Source organism: Stegastes partitus, unplaced genomic scaffold (genome assembly GCF_000690725.1).
Source record: "Stegastes partitus isolate 25-593 unplaced genomic scaffold, Stegastes_partitus-1.0.2 Scaffold305, whole genome shotgun sequence".
Taxonomy (NCBI): Eukaryota; Metazoa; Chordata; class Actinopteri; family Pomacentridae; genus Stegastes; species Stegastes partitus.
Window position 1 is genome coordinate 185,791 of NW_007578036.1, and position 22,169 is coordinate 207,959.

The window sequence follows — 22,169 nt, forward strand, 5'->3', positions numbered from 1 at the left end:
AACAGAAAAGAGACCGAGCTGGTTTGTTTTCTTTTTTTTTTTAAAGTTTCTAATGTGTTAGGCTGCAGGGTTCCATGCACTTTGGATAATGAGTCCTCTGGTAATCATGTACAAAAATAAGGCATACTAAAATATGTTGTACTGCATCGAATGCTTTCTGGCTCCGTTCCTTCTACCACAGGGTTTAGATAAGAAAAATAAAATAGAGCGTTTTTAGCGTTCTCCCTCGAAATCGCATTATTAAATGCAACATACAGTTCTTCAGAGTTTTCTACCATGAAGAAAAAAACTTTACATTTGAGGGAACACTGTCAAATTGCTGCAATGAGATCCAGCATGACCAAAAACATAACAAACCAGCCCATTAGACAGGTTGTAAGCAACTCAAATAGGTTCGAGACATCTTATTTTGAAAAAAGGGAGGCGAGCACTAAAACTGTGTGCCCACAACAATGGCTATTATAGTAGATATAGTCTTTAAACTATGATGAACATTTTGGTTATTAATTTTACAGTTCTAACCTTTGTAATCATCTATTTCTTTCCTCATTTTTCTGCTTGTGTTGTTGCCATGCCCACACTTCTCAGTAGTGAATGCAATGACTTCTATTATTACTGCTACACAAATAAGAACCACATTACATGAAACTGTAATTTCTCTGTCTAGACTTTGCAAATATTGACAGTTTGATATTTTTACAATAAATGTCTGTTTTTCTGCGTCTTCATCATCGCGGCTCGTGTGTAAAACGAGCCTGTTATTGATGTGTGACTCATGCATGACGGCGGTTCGCTCATTTTGACTCAAAGATCAGAAAAAAAAAAAACATGATTCAAACCACAATAAAACACCTGACACAATCTGAAGGCAGGCAGCAGCCGCTATTTCTTTTTCTTTTTGTAAATCAGCTTGCTTGTTCTTATGATCTATGTTCATATTAACCCTCTGGACTCCGTAAGCCGCCTGCAGTTGTGAAAGGCATTTTGTCTTTGCCAAAGTTACACCACTTATCAGAGTCAGAAACTGTAAAAACAAAAAGAATCATCTGGTTTCAACTTCCTGAATATCCTCAAATTATTCATCTTAAAATCATCCATTATCTATACACTGCTTAATCCTCACTAGGGTCACGAGGGGGCCGGAGCCTATCCCAGCTGACTTAGGGCTATTGTCTATTGCAGAGCCACACTTAGAGACCGACAACCAAGCACACTCACATTCACACCTACAGACAATTTAGAATTAACCTCAACATGTTTTTGGACTGTGGGAGGAAGCCGGAGAACCCAGATAGAACCCACGCTGCACGGGGAGAACATGCAAACTCTGCGCAGAAAGATCCTGGGTGTCCTCACCGGGACGCAAACTAGCAACCTTCTTGCTGCGAGGTGATGGTGCGAACCACCGAGTCACCTTGCAGCTCTCATCTTAAAATTGCGATATTTAACTAAAATCATTTTATTCTACATATATGCTTAAGAAAGTTTCCTCTAACCCCATCCTGTAAAAAAAATAAAAAAATTAGTGCCTTTGTGCAACCATAAAGCTTCAACTAACATTCATGTAAAAATGTGGGACTTTTTCACTTGAACTGGACTGAACAGCAGGCAGTGCAAATACGAGACTAGTATGGACATAAATTAAATATGTACGTAGTAAAATATTCATACTATAAAGAAGCACCACCTTAAAAACAAAATCAGTAATGACTGGTAAAATGGAAAATGTTGCACATTCGTATTTCATTTTGTCTTCATGATTTATGGTATTATAACTTTGTTAGTTCTCTTGACTTCTAGCCATAAATGTACAAAAATGAGCCCATAGTGAGTAAAAATGTGAGGATTAATTGAGGGGTGAATGATAAATAAAGGCTAAATAATGCTTTACAAAAGTTATATTTGTTCTTTCTTAGCACAAAAAAGTGGAAAAAAAGTAAAATGAATACATTGAGCTCCCTCCCAAAGCCATGATATGATTCGCACACTGTGCAATTTCTCCGTAACATGGCACCACGTACAACTTGAGCCTCACCTTCGGTCGGGCAGGATGGGAACCCTCCAGCCTTTGATGAAGCTGAGATTGTTGTCAGAAAGTTCCACCTGCAGGGGAAGTTTGGGCACCCAGACAGTCAGCTCCAGCGGTGCGCTCAGATGCTCGTAGCTGAAGATGACCCTGGCGTTCATGGAGCCTCGCGTCTCCTTCCCATTCACGAAGACGTAGTCGCAATTCATGGACACCTAGGACAGATCACGGTCAGAAGTCAGAGACCATCTATATGGTAATGGTCACGTCGGCGGCAGAGGATCTAAGTGATATGTGATGATATACAGCTCAGTATGGATGCAGCTGTCACTGCCACAATTCACACCAAAGCACTTCAAGGTTGATGCTTTCAGCAGAGCAAATATACGCCTACGGATTTGAATGCCTATATTTTCATCTTAGCTTCACACAAAATTAGCAACAAGAACAAACAAACAAAAAAAAACAACACACATATCTCTCTCAGATCTTTATCATCAACCGAACACAATAAAGATAGATGAAATATTTTTATGGCGTTCACAAGCTCAGCAGTCACTTTCTAAATGCTGGGCAGGAGCTAATTTATATGGAAAAAATGCAAGTTCTGTACTTTTTCAATGCATGTTTTTCAAGTCAATTTACATTTACTGTATTGTGCACACTAAACCTGTCAAGCCTGGATAGGAGCTGCAGTTTATTTAAAACACAGAAGTAAAAAGCCTCGATAGCACAGCGCTGAGACGAACTGCTGTAAACAAAATGCTATCTGGCTCTGGGCTCTTCTCTAATTTGCATATTTTATGCAGTCAAATTATTGCTTCTAAGTAAGTGTTTGTTAAGCATTCTCAAATTAGGGATTCAAATGGCGTCCCGACCTCCACCACCTCTCTTGTCCATTCACATCATAATGATCTATGTTCAATTATACCGACACACAATACGCCAAGAAAAGCTTTTAGGCAAACACGTAATTCATCTAATATGACAGCAATGTGACGTCCCGTGTGAAGTTTAGCTCACAACACCTTTGGCACATAAATAAACACATTCACACGTGTCACCTTTCATGAGACGTAACGCGATATCATTCGGCGATGACACGAAGCATGAACTCAATATATGGACATTTCTAAATTTAAGTCTCAGGCAAATGCCATTTTTAACTCAAAACCATTCTTTAGCTTTTCCGTCCAGTCAAATTTCTCCAGCTCCATTTGAATTATCATAAATACTTGTCCCCTTCGAACACTAAATTATTAACTGCAATGGATCTGGAGGGCTTTGCTTTTGGGCTCTCCGTCGAAGATTTATCTAGTGTTGGGAGGTAGCTGGCATTGTAATCAGAGGATCTAATCTCCCGCAAATGGAGGTCGGGCTGGCCAGTCTTCTCAGGGCTGGGGATTCATCATAACTGGGAGGAGGTCTGGGTAATATAATTCCCCACATGCAGACAGGGCCGGAGTGGGGGGAGGGAAGGCGGGGCGGGCGGCGGAAAGGCCTTCTTAAAATGACAGTCTTTCCCTCTGGTTCGGTTAATGCAATTTTGTGGAGGTCTGACCTTAAGGGCTAGCACAGAATCCGAGCTCTGTCTGCTAGCACGTATGAACCGAGCAACAAAAGGAAGAAAAAGAAGTAACTCGACACAATGACCCCAGCCACCTTTGATTAATCACAGCATGACTTGCTGTGCGTAGAGTTGAGAACATCTGCCTGACATGTACTCCCCTCGACCCTTAAGCCACACACATATATGTATGCGCACACACACACACACACACACGAGTGAAAATGTGCCCTTGCTGCAGTGCCACTTCAGCTCCTGCAGCTATTGCCGCTGATAAACTTGGCTGGCTAATTGCAAGTCAAAAGCTGTTAGCAACTCTGGGTATCAGTGGCCCTGTGGGGGCTTGCTGAGGAGGGCTTTCACACACTGAGGCGCCACATGCCGTCACACTGCTGCTAATGCGCTGTGGCATCTTCCATGGTGCCAGCAGATTGCCTGGGTGGAGACGGATCATCAGGACAAGTGCGAGTGCTGCTTGCATTCGGTCGCGCGCTGGTCACAGGATGCAGAATGAGAGACCGGCTGGGTTAATAAAGGTGAAGACACCTAAGGACCTTTTCACACATTTATTCCATAACATTAACTGAATTAATTTCCCAAACGGTTTCCAGCGAAGGCAGCAGCTTCCGTCCTTCAAGCGAGCGCTGCTTTAATGCCGTTTTATTACGATGTGACCGTTCACACGGCGTTGCTAATGTTGCCGAGTCCTCTGTTCATCCACATTCTGCATTGATAGCAGTTAAACGCATTTGTTCACATAATCCAATATGGAACTTGAGCCATAATTTTATTGCGTTTTGAGCAGTCACGCTGCCAACACAGATTTACTGCCATTACATCATTGGCTCATTATTTACACATGACCCTATAAAGAGGTACTTTAGCTCTGGACTTCCACAAAGCCGGCTGAATTACAAAAGAGATTAAAAAGCAGCGGTTGAAAAGAATGAAGCCGAGTCCTGTGATTTCTGGACTTTTAGTCATTGTTATGGTTCAAAATCGAGAACACTGGACTCTTAACGGTCACTGCATTTACAGATGGATGAGCCCATAGGTTTATTGAAGAAAGGGTGTTAAAACTCAGTCTCTAGCCGTCGCCATCTTGGTAAAGCCTGACTCCTCTTAAATCTCGGCTAATTCAAAAATGAGCAACAAGGAGGACCCTGAGGTTGGCCATACTATATCCCTAGGTCATGAACTGTCCCATGACACTGCACAACTGTCACCTTCAGCAGCCACACCCTTAATTAGGCATAATTTTATGCCTTAATAAAACCTAAACAGATGAGTTCTATAAAGATTCACCCTCTGCGCAGTTGTCATGAATAGGGAAGTTAGCTGTAAAGACCAAAACCTTCTTCTGTACCAGGCTGTAAACATTTATTTCTGCTGTAAAGTTGGACATTTGAACGTGGAGTTCTATGGGGACTGATTGACTTTTGGAGCAGCCTCAAGTGGCCATTCGAAGAACTGCAGTTTTTGGCACTTGCATGTTGGCTTAATTTTTCAGGTTCTGTTTAGCTTCTGAACTTCCCATAATGCCTGTCCCCACCTAATTCCCAGCTCCATTTTGTGACGCTTGCAGTAAAATATTTCAATCCCGAGCTCATCATCACCGCAGTTACTAGGTCAGATTTGTCAAAGCTGCTTCAAAACTCCAGACAACACTCACAAACATTCACAGGCTCAGTAGTATTGAGTGAAAGGCCCGCCAATGACCAAGGCTGACTGATGTAGATTTATCAAGACAGATTTAGGCTTTTTTAAAGACACGTAGTGGTGGATAATAACACAAAGATAGAGGTGACAATATAAGATGTTACACACTGGTGCTGAATTTCCTAATGCAGGATTTCATTAATAATTCATTAATCCGAATTAAATAAGCTGAAAAATCAACAGGGAATTGGCGTGAGCAAGATCGTGTAATTACAGTGAAACAGCAGTCTCACTTTTCTCTGATGGTCACTGTGAGATGCTCTGACAGCAAAGTGTATATTTGGCTCTGATTAGCCGGCACAGAAGGTTGCCATGGTCACGTGTTATGTGTAGCTAATGTACAAGCCACCTGGCCACCACAAAGCACAAACAGGTCTTCAGAAAAAGAAAGAAAGAAATGAATTCAACCAAATGCAGGCAGGATTTACATTATTATCAAGTAGTCAGAAATTAAAAAGCTAAAATAAACCAGGTGATTTCTGCCCCCTCTGCTCCTGTGTTGCATCTGCAGATCATTTTATGCTCACACACTTCAAGTTCAAGAAACTGACGACGGGAAGTGATTTTCTCACCAGCGTTTTCATGTCAAAGATAACAAAGAGCAACATGATGCAGATGAAAAATGGAGATGTTGTGACGGCGTTCACATATTCATGCTGCGTGCCATGTGCTGCCAAACAGAAACCACAACCGGCTCGGATTTTATTTTCCCAAATTGAAATTTTCACTAAATTAATTGCCATGACACTCGGCCAAATGGAGGCTCCATTTAGGGATAACGTATGTATCAAATCAGCGCTGAATGAAAGCTGACATATGGTTAGCATTACTGGGATTGTGTCTTGTAGCTGTTATGAAGTTTCTCTTTATGTGATGGATGTTTGCTGGCTTCAAGAGCAGTGCAACCAATGAGTTCATTTAGCTCTATTAGCTAAATGAGCCAGCCCCCCATTAGCCCGTTGTTGGATTAATGATGTTGTGTGGAAATGATCTGTTGTTCTGGAGAGCTGGAACTTTTTGTTTGGACATAATTTTTAAAAAATTATCATCTTTTCATGCATTTCATGCAGCAGAAGTGATCAGTGTAAGCAAGTTCTTCACTTAACCGTCTGAACCCCAACCAGATTATGGACATTTTTTGCTCCTGCCACATTTCTACTCACTGTGGGCTTATTCTTCACCACAATATAAAGTCCTGCACCTCTATGGAAACAGTACAGCAATGGCAAGAAGGGGAAAGAACTCAAAAACACTTTCTGTGCAGTATGACAAAGGTATTATGCCATAAACCGTAAAAAAGAAAAGAAATTAGTTTATTACTTTAAAAAAATGTTAAAAAACAAAAAAACAAAAACAAAACTGAATTGACATTTACAACATTTTTTTCCAAGTTTACCAATATTGTAAAAAAAAAAAAAATACTATTGATATACGTTAAAACAGATATTTTACTGCTTACATTTTTAATTGGCTTCCATACTTTTCTTCTATCACTTCCTTGACACACAACTCAATCGAGTTCAGCCTAAAAAATCATTGAATTTTTTTTGTATAACTGTGAGTCAGTCATTAATTTTTTTGGTTTGTTTCTTGATAGCATCTTTGTTAGTACAAAGGTTTGTTTTTTGGCTGTTATTTTTTTAAAAAGAGATCTGCAGATTAAACAGATTTTCATGAAATCATGAAATATCATAATTTTAAGGTTAGTTATAGTAAAAATCTGAGAATTCTTAATGTTTTTAGAGTTTCCAGCTCTAATCAATGGTGTAATTCTGTCAGCTTTTAAACAGCATGGTTTTAAACACTGCTGGCAGGTTTTGAGGTTCAGAGGGTTACAGTATATACTGTATATATAAACTCACCTCTACTGTCACCTAGTCATCCAGGTAGTTTGGTTTTGACATATAAAATTCATCTCTGAATATTTTCTTGTACCTTGATTCTTCAGAGGTGAACAAAACTTGGTTTGTGGTGCTTACAACATTGACAATCCCGTTCAATTATATTTGAAAGTTTATCTCTAAATCTGTCCAACTAAAACCAAAAACACAGTCCTAAGGTACATGGACACATTAACATCACACAACTACAAAGTTATTGGACATGTGCTTCCAAAGCCATGCACGATCTGCTACTGCGACAACCTCCGTTCTTCTGTTTCAAGACTTTCCACGAGAGGTTGGAACCTGTCTGTAGGCATTTGCTCCTATTCAGCCAAAAGAGCATTCGCGAGGTCGACCACTGGTAAAGCCTGGCTCGCAGTCTGCGCTCCACTTCATCCCAGAGGTGTTGCGTGCGGTTGAGGTCAGGACTCTGCAGGTCAGTCAATTTTCCCCCCATCAAACTGGGATAAACGTTTCTTTATAGACCCGACTTTGAACACAGGCCCAGTGTCATACTGAAACAGTAAAGGGATATTCCCCAAAATGTTGCCACCAAGTTGGATGCACCACTTTTGTCCAAAACATTATTTTAAGATCTCATTACGATTAGGCTTAATGGGAACTAAGAGGCTTAACCCCAAACAAGAAAAACAACAGCTTCTTAATGGCTGCACCAAAATGTGATTAAAACTAATTCCAACCTGAGCTCAAGGAATGTTTAAGGACACAGGAAAAAAAAAAAAGCAGCAGCCTCTGATGTTATTCGCTTCGTCTCCTTGATGCTAAATTTGGACTTGCACTAAAGGTAAATGTGTCACACTAATATGGGAGTAAGGCATGGCGGAAAGAGGTACAGTATGAGTGCAAGATGACCACGGGCATGAGATGCGATGTGCAGACACAAGGCCTTATCTCCGGCTTCACTGGGGTTACATGAGTCACGGCGCCACGGGAGAGGATGATCAGTGGGTGGGGGTCGGCCTCTGTTGTCTGCACTGGCCAGCAAGTTCCCCCAAAACACCCTCTCGTCCTTTTTTTTTTTTCCTGTTCTTTCCCACCTTGTACAGCGAGGGTGCCTTCATAATTATTCCTGCGCTTGCACACACACAGGTGCAACTGTGCACACACACAGGCTCGGCTTATCTGCTATAGGCTTCTGATGCACACTGCAGCTTAGTTATTTCCAAAGAAAAAAGAACTAAAGAAATAAAAGAAAAGTGTCGACGAAGAAAAAAAAAAAAAAAAAGACAGCCTCTCACCTATTTTTACCCTCAAAGTTGTGGAAAAAAAATAAAAAATAAAAACAATACAACAGCCTGTGGGTTGGCAAGTATCCAAATGAGAGCGCTGGGCTGAAAATAAAGTTTGATTCAGAGAAAAAGCCGTTAAAATAATTTTGGCTTAAAGCACGAGATGTGACAAGGAGAGCTTTGTGCCGTATGTACTTTGCATCCATCTGCAGCGTTCTCAAAAAGAAAAAAGAAAGCAAGTCAAAAGCAGAACATCTGATTAAAATAGATCGGCATTACTTCTGACATGAGAGCAATGCATGGGGGATTAAAAACAACAACAACAAAGCTCTGCACTGTTAGACCTTTTGTCAGCCTCACTTGAATTCCTGATTTTTTTTATTTCTGCGTTCTGGGGGTCTTTTTTTTTTTTTTAATGGACTGCCATGACTCGTGTATTTTCTGAGCTTGAAGGGCTCATTTTAAATTAGCACTCGAATGTTCAATGGCAGGACCAGTGAAGCAGACCCACTCGATATCACATGGCCCAGCGCCTTGTCTTTAATGGATAATGAAAAATGATAAATGACGTGCTGAGGCCAGCCATCCCAGTGCAACACCTGTTCCTGACTATTGACAGTACAATACAATACACCTACCTTCAACAAACAAGCCTCTACTGGAAACTCATTGATCTGAACTCTCTGCTGTGAGTTTAATTCATAATTCAATTTGTTCTCCCTCAAGTATCCGAGTTATTAATTGGAGCTAATTTGTGTACAAGATAACATGGACATTAGGGTTGGTCCAGTGTATCAGAGTGAAAATATATTGGACAGATACAGGTCTCTCAGAGGGAACAGATACCAGCCAGACTTGCCCTGATATGATAAAATCCGCCGTCTGACTCGGCTTCGTGGCTTCATGGCCTCAGTGTGTAAAATCTGCAATCAAATCTGCCTCACTTGACCTTCAGGAGCTGAGAGGATTTCATTAGTCTGGCTTCAAATGATGAGTTTTACTATTCAATGAACCCAAAAAAAAGGCTTTCTGGAGGGGAATGGTTTCAGTATACCTGACACAGAGGAAATGAATGTGGTCAAATTTTAAAGATTTCAGTCAGAAAATAATAAGCTCGACACGCTGATAACGCAGCGACCTCCTGCCCACCGACGGCTGTTCCTGTCAACGTGCTCGTGTGCAGGTGTTCCATTAGCCAAACAACCTCTGAATAATAAAGAGCAGCGGAAATGTGATGAAATGGACGCTGGTTGAAGAGGCATGTTGTCAGACTCCCAGGTTAAATCTATCCAGAGAGTTCGGTTGTAGGTGATGTAACAGGCAGGGCGAGACACTTTCAGACATGTTGCCACCGGCTGGAGGTGTTTGTTCAAAAAAATACTTGGCTGTTGGCTCGTTCAAAGCGGCATCAAATTCCTGATAAAGTGGGTGTGAGGTGGCAGGAATAATGTTCAATCAGCATCGCCTTTCATCATGTCGCCATTGTCACCCTTTGTGCAACCAGCAGCTGCGTCCAACATCCAGCGAATGCGGTAGAAACGTTACGACAAAGCATTTGTTTGGAAGCGTGCGACACGCCTTTCAGAAAGTCTTGCGTGGGAAGAACAAAGATGAATGGTTTATTGAGATGAGAGTGTTTTTTTGTTGTTGTTTTTTTTTTACCTTGCAATTGTAATTTACCTTTTTTGTTTTGTTTGTTAAGAATTTCTTTATGTGCATGTAATGAAATACATCCTCTATTTTGGGGCTGATTACTTTCTCTTTATCCACACAAAAGAGCATGTCCCTCATAACCTGAGGCTGCTGTGTTGTTGCACACTTTCAGGTCGCTTTATTACACTGGAAATCATTTTAAGTCCATTCAACTTATAAAAACACCAGTTCCCCTGCTGCCTTAAAAATAAAAGTTAACTGTATTTTGGTTTATTTATTAGTCAAAAGTCATCTTATGAGTGGTGAAAGTGTAAAACTAGCTGAGCTAAATTAACTTAAGTTGAATCCACTTCAGTAGAGTTTAACATTGAGAACTCACAACCACAGCTGTTGAATCCATTTTCTGACATTTGAGTCAGCACAAAGACAATTTGTAGGGGCTGAATTCAGAACTAACCTTTGGAATTCTTTTTACGAAAAGAAACAGCCATGACATAATTTAATATGTATGTAAGACACACAGCAAGTTTCAGTCATATCTGTTTGGTCACACTACAAAAAGAAAAAAGAATCTCTGGTGAGTTTTAACTTTTCAACAATGCATCCTATAAAGTCTCTTTATATGCTGGTTTTGTTTCTCCTAAACTTAATTTAATGAGTTGAGTGAATTCTCAGCTTCAGATCATAAGATCATAAGAACTCATGTTTTTAAGTTCAAAAGTGGTCGGAACTTAAAAATTAAACATTTCAAACTCAATTAACTGCAATTTAGCTAAATTTGTACAAGTTTACATTAAGAAAACTTGAAAAGATAAATTGATTTGGCTAGATTCCTTTATGAAGTATGTTTCGGGTCAGCAACAGGTCTGGGGTGCAATCAGAAAGTTCAGAGACTGTCTCTATAAAATGCAAAAATCGATATAAATTTCTACTCCAACCTGCTGAAGTAATGACTTTGTACAGTACCCTGTGTTTCTGTAATTCCCTACAATGTGTGCCAAATCTCCTTTGCCATTTTATTGGTCCAAAACTTTAGCTGCAAATTAATTAGGCTAATCTCCATAATTAATAATGATGTAGTGTCTTAACCCTAATGTTTATATCAGGTAGTTTAATTCTGTACCGTAAAGTCTTCGTTACATTATCACATAAGTTGTGTTATTCTCCATACCTAATCACACTGTACACTCTCAGCCTTACTATAGTCATGTGAAATCATGTTTATATCATTTTTATCATGTTTTATTCCCTTATATGTAAATCATTTCAGTAGAATTGCACCATAAATTACCCTATAGGGTCCTAACCGTGAAATCTAAACATGTTAGGGTAATCACAAACTATAACTTTTTTTTTTACTTAAAAGCACTTTGGCGCAAAAGCTCCTGTTTGAAAGGTGCTATAACAAGAACAAATCATATGGAACCAAATCTAGCAAGTCGGCCAGCTGGAGAGTGATGATTGTTTTGGCTTGGGCCAAAAAAATAATAAAAATATTCGCCACATCGTGACCAATTACATGAGAAATCTGTCTGGAACGTCTGATTCTGGGGGTTGAATTCCTGCTGTTCAACCACATAAATGTTAAAAGAAAAAAAACAAGTGTTAGGTTTTGGAACCTTTCTATTATAAAAACTGTTGCTTCTTCTCTTAATGGAAGCTGCATATCCACCTCTCATTAACAGTGATGATCCTCCACATAAAGGTTGGATCATCTAACGGCTGACTGACACAGAATGTGATGTTTGCTTTGATGGAGAAATTGCAAATGCCAGTGGTCACAAAACACATAAAATACAGATCTTGCTGTTGATAGTATGCTCTGTTGTGCACCACAAACAGTCCCAGAACATTTTGATCAGCCCTTGTAGTCTGAGCACATATTTGATAACGAGAGGTTTGCATCATGCTTACATTTTCCCCTTCTTCTGACCTTATTTAATGCCTTTGTAGCCTATTTTTAAGATATTGCTATTTTAGGAAAGAACTGAAGAAGCCTCTTGGCATGTCTTGAACAACCGACAAGAGAAATCCAGTTGCTTTTCTATTGAGGATTGCTTAAGGAAAGGTCACCATTATTAGTACAATATCGTTAAAATGAGATCCGATTTGCCATCTACTTCCTCTAAGGTCCCATCTCTACTTTCACCATCTATTTCATTATGATCAACAGCGCAAAGCGACACTGTGACACTTCCCTCTACTGCCTATACAATTATGCAATCTGCCTATAGTGCAATCTATTATGATTGTAATTGACTGGAGAAAATAATAACAGCGTAATCACAGCCTCTAATGTGCTCTGCAAGTTGTTGTGATCCCAATTTAATTTATTTAATCAACAAACGAGACTTGATATTGCACTCTCAGCTTGGATTCCTTATGAGCCTGAGCGTTGATTGTTCTGCATTCCGGGACGTTTTGGTGTTACGTTTTACAGCAGTCATCACACTAAAGTGAACAAGAAAGCGATGGTGGGCTCAGTGAGCGACAAGCAAGTAGGTGTGGTGTGCTTCAAAAAGCAAATAATGGAGCTTTTACTGTTTCTCTGCAGATTTATACCCAGAGTCTTATCAACATGCATTGATTTTATCTCAGGCAGAAGGCACAAAAAAATCAAATCAGGACTACATATGGAGCCCGAAATGAAGTTTTTATGCTTTCCTGATCTTTTGACGGTGGTGCTGTGGCAGAGTAAAGGGATTACATTTCCTAAATTGGCATCATCTCCCAGACACAGAGCAAATGAGGTTTACCGTACCTTAACAATGTCTTCATTCGAGGACTTGCACTGCACGAAGGCCGAGACGTCGGTGACCGCCCCGTTCATCTCTATGGAGACCATTTTGACGGGAATGGCCACGGTGCGCCCGGTCAGAATGGCCGTGTTGATAATCTCGGTATCCTATGGAGAGACAAGATAGCCGTGGTATTCATGAAACAGTGAGAGGCAGAGAGTGATTTTCCTTGATATTTCATCAGCATTACTGATGTCCACATTTAAGACCATTACCATCAGGGCTCCGGCGCCTACCAGGTGATACTCTCAGTGGCAGACCAGAACTCATTACTGTATACTGAGACATCTTTCATTGGATTTCATCAACTGACATTTTCATTTCGAGAGCACTTTTCTTCCACTGAGCAACTGGAAGTAACTGAAATGGGGATGAAAGGGACCGAAAAGTAATAACCTTAACTTTAATCATACAGGAATTTTTTTATTTTCTATTTTTTTTGGTAAATGCTGTCTTACGTCAAGCTTACATTTCAAACAAAAAAGCAAAGCATTTACTGTATCGATGCGCTGCCTTTGATGCATCTAACCTTTATGCGAGTTTACTTTGAGCTCATAAGTGGAAATCAGACGTGGATGTTTCACTAAAGTCCACAATTATGGTGGAAGATGCAAGAGGAGGTACTGCAGTTACTTTGACATTTAAGAGCAAACTGTAAAAGCAGATGTTGATAAAAGGACATGTGACAAAAAAACAGTCTCATATGAAGCTAATGCACCCAGTTTTCCAGTCTGTTCAATAAACTATATTGATATTTTAGTTTTAATCAATAGCTTTGCAGGCATTTAAGAAAAAAAAAAGTTAATAAAAAATAATTGAGCAAAAAAAAAGCTTGGAGAACTTCGTAGTTGTTCATATTTAGAAATCTGATGCTCAACTGTTCATGGTTTGGCATTTGATTTGTTCTTGAACAGCTGATATGGAATGAAGAAAACCACAAAGAAAAGCCTTTAACTTTACCTTTCTTTGACTGATACACCTACACAACCGTACCATTTGTGTTTGTCCATTCGAGAGCATTTCTGTTGCACTGCTGCTCAGATTTTTTCCAATTGATCTGGCTCTCAAAGGGAGATCTAATCCCTCTCTGAGCTGTACACAATGATAAATATAATCCTTATGTTGCAAAAAAACTAACCATGTCATCCTACAATATCTCCATGTGTCTTTCAAATGCACTGGAATGCAAGCAGCCAATTAAAATACAGATATTTTTTTCTATGTATGCTACAAGAGGATAACAAGTTTTCTCATTCATGCTGAATGCCGCAAGTAGATGCAAAATCATGCCTGGCTTCCAAAAATCAAAAAATAGCATATTGAAATTTCTGCCCAACACTCATCTTAAAGCCCTAATGAGGGCGCCGAGCAGGAAGTGTAGACTTCCCCCTCTAGTGTTCAACTGTGAAGCTCCGAATTGCTTATGAATCAGGGGAATATTACACCCAGACTGAGCTCTGAGTTTTGTCGGGGTGTAGCTTACTATATGAAACAAACATAAACGCCACGCTTCCATCACGGTTTGTTTTTTTAATTTTTTTGTCTGGTGCTCGTTATTTACAGCGCGTCGCCTCGTCACATCGTCTTCTTCTACAAATGTTTAACCTTGCTGCTTATGCATTCATTGTGTGGATTTAAACTTGGAAATTTGTGCTTTTCTGGAACGGAAAGTTGTCGAGTGTCTACAGGTTTTCTCATTTCATTACAGGCTGAGAAACATCTGCAACCCTGACAGAAAAAAAACAAAAGCAGTAGCAAGGTAGAGTGTGGCTTCGTGCCTCTATTCGATGATATTTGCAAGTATATATAGCAGTATTGCCTCCTTAGCAGAGAGCACTTCCATTATCTCCTGAATCATTTATGTGAGCAGAAAATAAAGGAAGAACTAGTGTAGAACTTTGGGGAACTCCATTAAGTACGATGAGGAAGCTGGAGCTGCAGCACGCTACCTTTGAGTTCTTTCTGAAACATAATTTGCACCTTTGTCAGTCAAATCAGCTTCCTCTTAGGCTTTGATCAAAAACTAACTTGCTTTCTGTCTAAGACATTATTATTAGTCACAATCTTCACTGTAGCTGTTCAGTGTCCAAATGCAAACTTTGAAAACAATAGCATTACTTCATAAAAACTCTCCAAGCTAGTCAGTTCTATATTCTACAATTGCAAGTTTTAAAAATAGGACTGTAAGGTGGCCACAGGTGGCATCTTCTAAATAGATGGAAGATGCACCAGGGGAACACTGCGTGGGTTAATGTGGAAAATATATGTGGCGAAGGTACTCTCAGAAAACTGGCATCCAAATTATCAGGGCCAGCAGGTTTTTTTGTGTCTCGTTTTGACAAGGCTTCAAAACACTTCCATCAGCAGCCACATAATCACCAACACTGTACAAGGCTTGCACAACAGGACATCAAATGGTGCTCAAAACAAGTCAACACAGAGCAGGATCCATGGGAAACTTTAAACACACCTTTCAAACGCTTTTTTTAAAAAAAACGTCTAACAAAAATCCAGCAGACATTCTTCAGTTGTAGACCAGAGCTTTAGTCAACCTTTTTGCCTTTATTACATAGGACAGGAACGTGGGGGAGGAGAATGGGGGAAGGGGTTGCAGCAAAGAGCCATGAGCGGGATTCAAACCCATGGCTCCTGTACATGGGTCACCAGCTAAACCAGGTGAGGTAAAGCAGCAGCTAGTCAAGCCTTTAAAAATGGTCGGAAATATTACGGTGCTCGATGCCAAACACGTCACCCAGAAGTGTTTTCTCATCTGAGGGGCAAATTCATTGACTTCCACTGAACCCTATGATTAAACCAGTTCAATTCTGCGCCTTTTATTTGCCAAAATAAAGAGAAATTTGTTCAGCAATTTCCAGTATTTCCTCTTGTGTTTTTGTTACGTGACCCTCTGCACCCCCAAAATTGCCCATGGATTTGAAAGGCATGTTATTTAAAAAACAAACAAACGAGTCAAAAACTGGAAAAACCCCCCAAAAAACTGAATTTAAACTTTCTGAGAGTCCTTGAAGTACTCATCGATGACTTCCATCAAAAAAACTGAACCAAATCTAAGCTTAAATTTGCACTATTTCATCAAAATTACTTTATCCAACTTGTCTCATTTAAAAATCAGCCAAAAACTAATCATCTGTTCTAGATTCTGTAAAAAAAAATAAAAAATCTGTGCTCCTTGTTGAAACTGCAAAACCGTCGCTGAAACAAACACCAACGTGGGGATTTTTCATCTGACCTGGGCTGAACTGCAGGCTGTGTATATACATTGCATATTGTAAAAATCAAAGCGATTCAACTTTATTTTTCCTTTCTTTCTAACTTTGCCATATTGCGTTTTAGAGTTCTCTGTACCTCTTGTCATGGCCGTGCTGTTGCCATAGAGGTGCAGGATTTTATATTCTAGTGAAAAATGAGCCCACAGAAAAGAAAAATGTGAAAGAAGCAAATAAGCGTTTAGAAACTTGCCTGGGGTTCAGAAGGTGAAATTAACATGTGAGTCACTGAAAGCAGCTTTGTGTTTACTTTTTCTTTTAGTTTATAAAATGTAGCCAATTTCTGGGAAGCAAAGCACAGCAGACCTCTGCAGATAATTGACTGGACTCTGGGGCGAAATCCTAATTGAAAGACATCATCCCTAAGCTCTCCTTGCTGTTTTGGCATCTGTTAGGTATTAACACTACACGAGACACTTTACAATTAAATGTGTGCTGCTTTGGGAGCGCTAATTATGCTTACCTGAATTCAGCTTGGAACCAAAATCAGTCATCGCTGCACACAGCTATCATTTCGCTTAATTACTGTGTTCCGTAGGACGCAGCTATATAGTTAGCACATACGCTGTTTTGGTAATATAAAAATGCTGCTTTTCCGATATCAAACCAAACTGATTTATTTTGGCAACAGTGGGTGTATTTGAATCCTGTGGTGTAAACTTCTCCGACAACATTTTCAGTGGGTGAGCTCTCAACATTTGAAATGCTTTTATTTTTATTTTTTTTCATTTAATTAAAAAAAAAAAAAAAAAACATTCTGTTGATTTTAAAATCATAGTGGGGCAATCACTGGGACACACAATCAGAGTAAAATGCTGAATATTTTATTCCTTTCAATCAGCTGAGTCAACAAGATGCAGCTGAACCAATGATTCATTTTTAAAAACATGTAATATTTTAATTTTTAAATTACAGAATTGCCAAAATTTACATTTTTTTTTTTTCCCCTTTTACACGAAGATGTGGGTGCCTGCACGTTTCACTAATTCACAAATCACTTCCTTTTTGTCTACACTGTGTTCACAGATTAGATACAGCAATTTGCTTGTAGTTATTGTCATCCCATTTAATGTAATCCATTGCCGTGCAGCTTAGCAGCGATTGCCCACGGGGTCTTGGTTCGACTGAGGCGAGGTTACGTCGCGTGGAAGACTTAAATGCAACCATTTTCCACCTGCTATTGAATTATGTAAACAATACATTTTGCCAGATGTGTATATTCATGAATGCACAAGGATATACATTTAGAAATAATGCGTGACTTCCAAAGCTCCGGGGCCTTGTGCAACACAAAACATCATCTTTTATTTAACATCTGGTAGCTTCTGTGGCACCGAGCGGCTAATGGAATTGGGAATCTGGCATAAATGCTATACTCCCTCCCCGCCCCTTCCATCTTTCTCCGCATCATCTTGGATGTTTTCTTGCCTGTTCAGCTCTCTTCTCTCAAAGTCACAAGAATGTCCTGCGAACGAGGGATTCAGCGTTTTGGTGTTAATAGAGGCCTAAACGGTGTAATAAGCCCCGGGGTTGATTTAACCTCGCCATCCTGGGATTGTTTCTCCTCTCACATTGTAAATTCACCAGTAATTCCGCCCTTCTCCTCCTCTTTCGTCCCCTTTATCTGCAGCAGGTCAACTGTAGTCGACACACAATCTGCGACCCTCCAGCCGTGAAAGCCCTCCTCTGCTTCTTCTTTCTCTTTGCTGTTGCTTCGTTGCTTCATCAGCTTCCCCCTTGCTTTTTTTTTTTTCTCCTCTCTCCTCTTTGCTCACAAGTCAAAAGTTACTGCAGGGGTCCACTCGAGACATTCATCTCTGCTGCCTTGTAACACAAAATGCACCATGTTTGTCTTTTGGAGACAGAATCACCACCTCCTTCTCCTCCTCCTCCTCCTCCTCCTCCTCTATATCAGCAGTTTCAGAAAGTGCTGATCTGCTGTACAAGCTGTCACCACCGGCTGAAAAGTGCTGCCTGATTTGCATCTGCCGCTAAACTTTAATCGACTACAGCGGAAAGATGTGCAACTTCAGAGGCAGAACTCTCTTTTTTTTCCTCTTTTTCCATTGCTCTTTGCACTCAACAGGATTCATTTCTGCATTAAGTGCTTCAGTTCCTTGACCTGGACAACACCGACGTGCTCATAAAAAGCCCTCGAGACGCACTGGTTGATTTGATGAATACACAGTGGTCATGTTCTCCGTGGTAATTACAGTACATTCTGATCATAAAAACATAAAAGCATCACTTTTATACCTCAGTGCCAGACTGTGAAGGGCCACTGAAACAAGCACCTGCTGCAGTGTCACATCCACCCTGGAACTTTTCTCGGTGTAATTATCGCCACTCCGCCACTTAACAATCAATCATAATCAGTGCTGGAAAAGCCTCGACTGCTATCAAAAGTCCACAACAATCGCGACAAAGAGGAACACAAAAGCATCGCCGTCAGTATTCAGTTTGTCCTGTAGATTTTGCGGAGGGTTAGTTATTAGAAGTGATGTATTATGTCAAAATGACCTCCAGTGGGTGAAAATAACTGTCAATGTGAAGAAAAATTACTTATATGCTTCGTGGAAAGCATGAATTCATGTTATTGATCTTTATGTAATCAGCTACATGAATTTGTTTATTAATTATGTTTACTCGAAAAATGTTTAGTTTCGGGCTGCAGGGTGGCGCAGTTGGTAGCACTGTTGCCTTGCAGCAAGCGTCCCGGTGGGGACACCGGAATCTTTCTGCGTGGAGTTTGCATGTTCTCCCCGTGCAGTGTGGGTTCTCTCCGGGTTCTCCGGCTTCCTCCCACACAGTCCAAAAAACATGTTGAGGTTAATTGGTGATTCTAAATTGTCCGTAGGTGTGAATGTGAGTGTGCTTGGTTGTCTGTCTCTAAGTGTGGCCCTGTGATAGACTGGCGACCTGTCCAGGGTGTCCCCTGCCTTCACTCTAAGACAGCTGGGATAGGCTCCAGCACCCCCGCGACCCTAGTGAGGATTAAGCGGTGTATAGATAATGGATGGATGTTTAGTTTCTCAATGTATGACAGAGAGCCTCATCACTTCAAACTAGAGTTGTAACCGAGTCATCCAGAGTAAATCTGAAACCCGAATAGATTCTGTGTGTTTTTGCTCCTGTCACATTTTTAACAACCAATAAATGAATAATCGGTCGTATGAATTATAAAAAGTCTTGCACCTCTATGGAAACAGAACAATCAGGCTAGAAGGAGATAATGCCAGAAATTACATAAAAGACAAGAAGAAAGTTGAAAAAAACCCCAAAAACAGAATCAACATATACAACATTTTTTCAAGTATTCATAGGTGTTACCAATATATCACTGCTGGGGAAAAATTGTGGCTCTGCATACTGTAGATATTTTACTGTTTTTTACATTTTAAATGTTTTAAAAACTTCTATACTTGTGTGCTTTCTGTGTAAACACAACCTGCAGTTCAGCTATAAAAGGGCCGGAATATTTGCTGCAAGACTCTTGACTTCAGCTGATTTACATTATTCTTTTGCTTCTTAAAGGTGACATGTAGAATAAAGTGATTTTGATGACATATAACAGTTTTAAGCTTAGATTTGGTTTATTTTCCTGCCAAAACCAAAAACGACATGGTTACTTCAAAGACCATTGGAAACTTAAAAATCTACAATTTGTTTTTGTTTTACTCTTTCTGGCTCTCATAAATGACGTAACCATGGCAATTTTCTAAAACAAATTTGCCCTTTAAACCTAATGGCAGGTTTTGGGGTCAGAGAGTTCATATCCAATCAATGTTTTGTTAATATGCAACACCAGCGAAGTGTTGCATCCGTAAGGGTTTGCAGCAGACTGCAAAACTGCAGCCTTCCTCTCTCCAATAATGTTGTAAATCAGCAAGGTGGGAAGTGCAACAGATGATATGTAGGAAAACCAAAACAGCCTGTCAGTATTTGGATCAAGGAAATGAGATTAAGGTTGGGTGTTGGCTGTGTCAGAATAAACTGACCTATAAGCATTCGACATGTGGACGTGAACCTACAAGGAAAGAAGGCTGTCAATTCTAACGATGCTAATGTTAACCACGATCCTCCTGCTCCGTCTGAACAGAAAACACAGCATCACACTCTGTTACAGGTAAGAGCTTATTGGAATATACTAAGCAAAACCACTGTTATCTTACTTTCAGACAAGCTGACTAGTCTAAAGTTAAATTATCATCCTTATAAACTGTCCAGTTAAACTACCCAACAATGTTCCCTAATAATCTTGTTGGTCTTTTCTATTTGCTCTGATAAGACCACCTGTCTTCACTTTATCAATGTTGTATCGTGGATGTCACATCTCCTGTTGGGGCAGCTCTATCATCCACTTTTTTCTGATATTATTAACAATCCAATTACAAGAAATGATGGATTAAATCTCATCGTTCAAGGTGACCAGGGCATCTGCCTGCAGGACCCCTTAACATCTGGAAATCAGCAGATGTGGCCTGATGGGAAAAGTTTCCTAGGCTTCAGTATGACTCTTTTTCAAGTCCAGAGAGTACAAAGTGGAAGTAAAATTCAGAATTTAAAGGCAAAATGTGGCTTATGTATACTGTTAAACAATGGTGGCGACACTTGATGGGCTAATCGGACACACTCAGAGACCCCACAGTGTGTGAAACTCTCTAAATTGATCAAGCCTGACTAGTCTAGTGGTGTTACAAATCTTTTTATTTCCTTCAATTTTAAAATAAACGCAGGCCGGTTTTACTCTTACAGCGGGGAGAAGGACTAGTGATGGCCTTGAAATTCCCTGACAACTAAAATATTGAAGACGACGAGAATACCTGTCCCCTTTTACCGATTTGTCCGACACGAGTCCTGCGCTCGGAGGCTGCGGCTAAAAGGCATTAAAATCCTACAGAAACATACAGTATTTCTGCTCGGGGTGGAAAATGCAGAGTGCAGGGGTGGCAGAAGCCGCCTGCCACCTCGCTTCAGGATGTACGTTTTACAAGGCAAAGTCACACAGGCAGAAATCTAATTCTGCAGCACAGCTAAACACATCTGGGTACAAGACGCATGCTAATCCCAAATGTCAAGGGGACCAGAGACATTAAGTGAACCTTATGTTACAACAGATGCGCCGTACACAAAGTCATAACTGCGGCTCGAGTATATTTAATGGAGCTTTAGATGCAGAACAGTTGCAATTATGCAAATATATACCAGCAAACCAAGAGTTATTATTCTGGCAGAAATATCTAAGCCTTGTAAGTTGTTGGTATGCAAAGAAACTGATTTTTAAAATATACTCTTAGCCCTGCTGATGCATTGTATGACCTGCAGAACAGTGATGTGCTACCGGCTGAACACCTTGCTGTTCTCGAAGCTGCAACGATGACCTTCGCCCACCATAAACACTCTGAAAAACCTTTCAGCTGCTGTCAGACATGTACACACCACCTGCATTCTACATTATTTACCGTGCACAGTAAAATTTCATTTCTGCAAATATAAAAAGTTTCGTTCGCAGGATTTCACCCAAATGACAAAAGCAAGGCTAGATGAGAGCAAGCACGAAAGCAAAGCAAAGCCAGAAAGCACCTCATGCTTGTAAATTTTCCTTTTGTCTCCATAATCTGTTTACTAGCCTCACTAATTGCCACCTTTCACGAGGCAAAAAAGAAGAGCCCGGATTAAAAGCGAAACAGACACTTGGACCGGTTCACTCGTAACAATCAGCAAACCGCTGCAGACAGTGTAGGTGTTGAATAAATTTACTACTGCTTACTTCTGGGTCAGCACACGCCGGTCTAAAGCTCTGGTGTTATTCACTCTAAAATCACAAACACCCTGCTTCTACTTTTGGTCTTCACACAGTTGATACTTTTACAGTTTAACCCTTTGAACTCCAATAAACGCTCGCGGGCTTGAATTGCACGTTGTTTTTTTTCAGAGCCAGAAAGCTTAAAAACAGAAAGAGTTGGCAGATTTTCCACCTTTCCTG

At 40.2% G+C, this 22,169-nt stretch overlaps 1 protein-coding gene across 1 annotated transcript in view; it reads right to left on the reverse strand.

The window, feature by feature from the left end:
• The window catches only part of LOC103358343 (transmembrane protein 132E-like), a 77,843-nt gene that overhangs the window by 42,335 nt on the left and 13,339 nt on the right, over positions 1–22,169 (reverse strand). Inside the window, exons 3-4 of the mRNA XM_008283269.1 lie at positions 12,860–13,003; positions 2,036–2,241 (exon numbers count right to left, since the gene is read on the reverse strand). Coding sequence (XP_008281491.1) covers positions 2,036–2,241; positions 12,860–13,003 — 350 coding nt within the window. The remainder of the gene's footprint in view (positions 1–2,035; positions 2,242–12,859; positions 13,004–22,169) is intronic.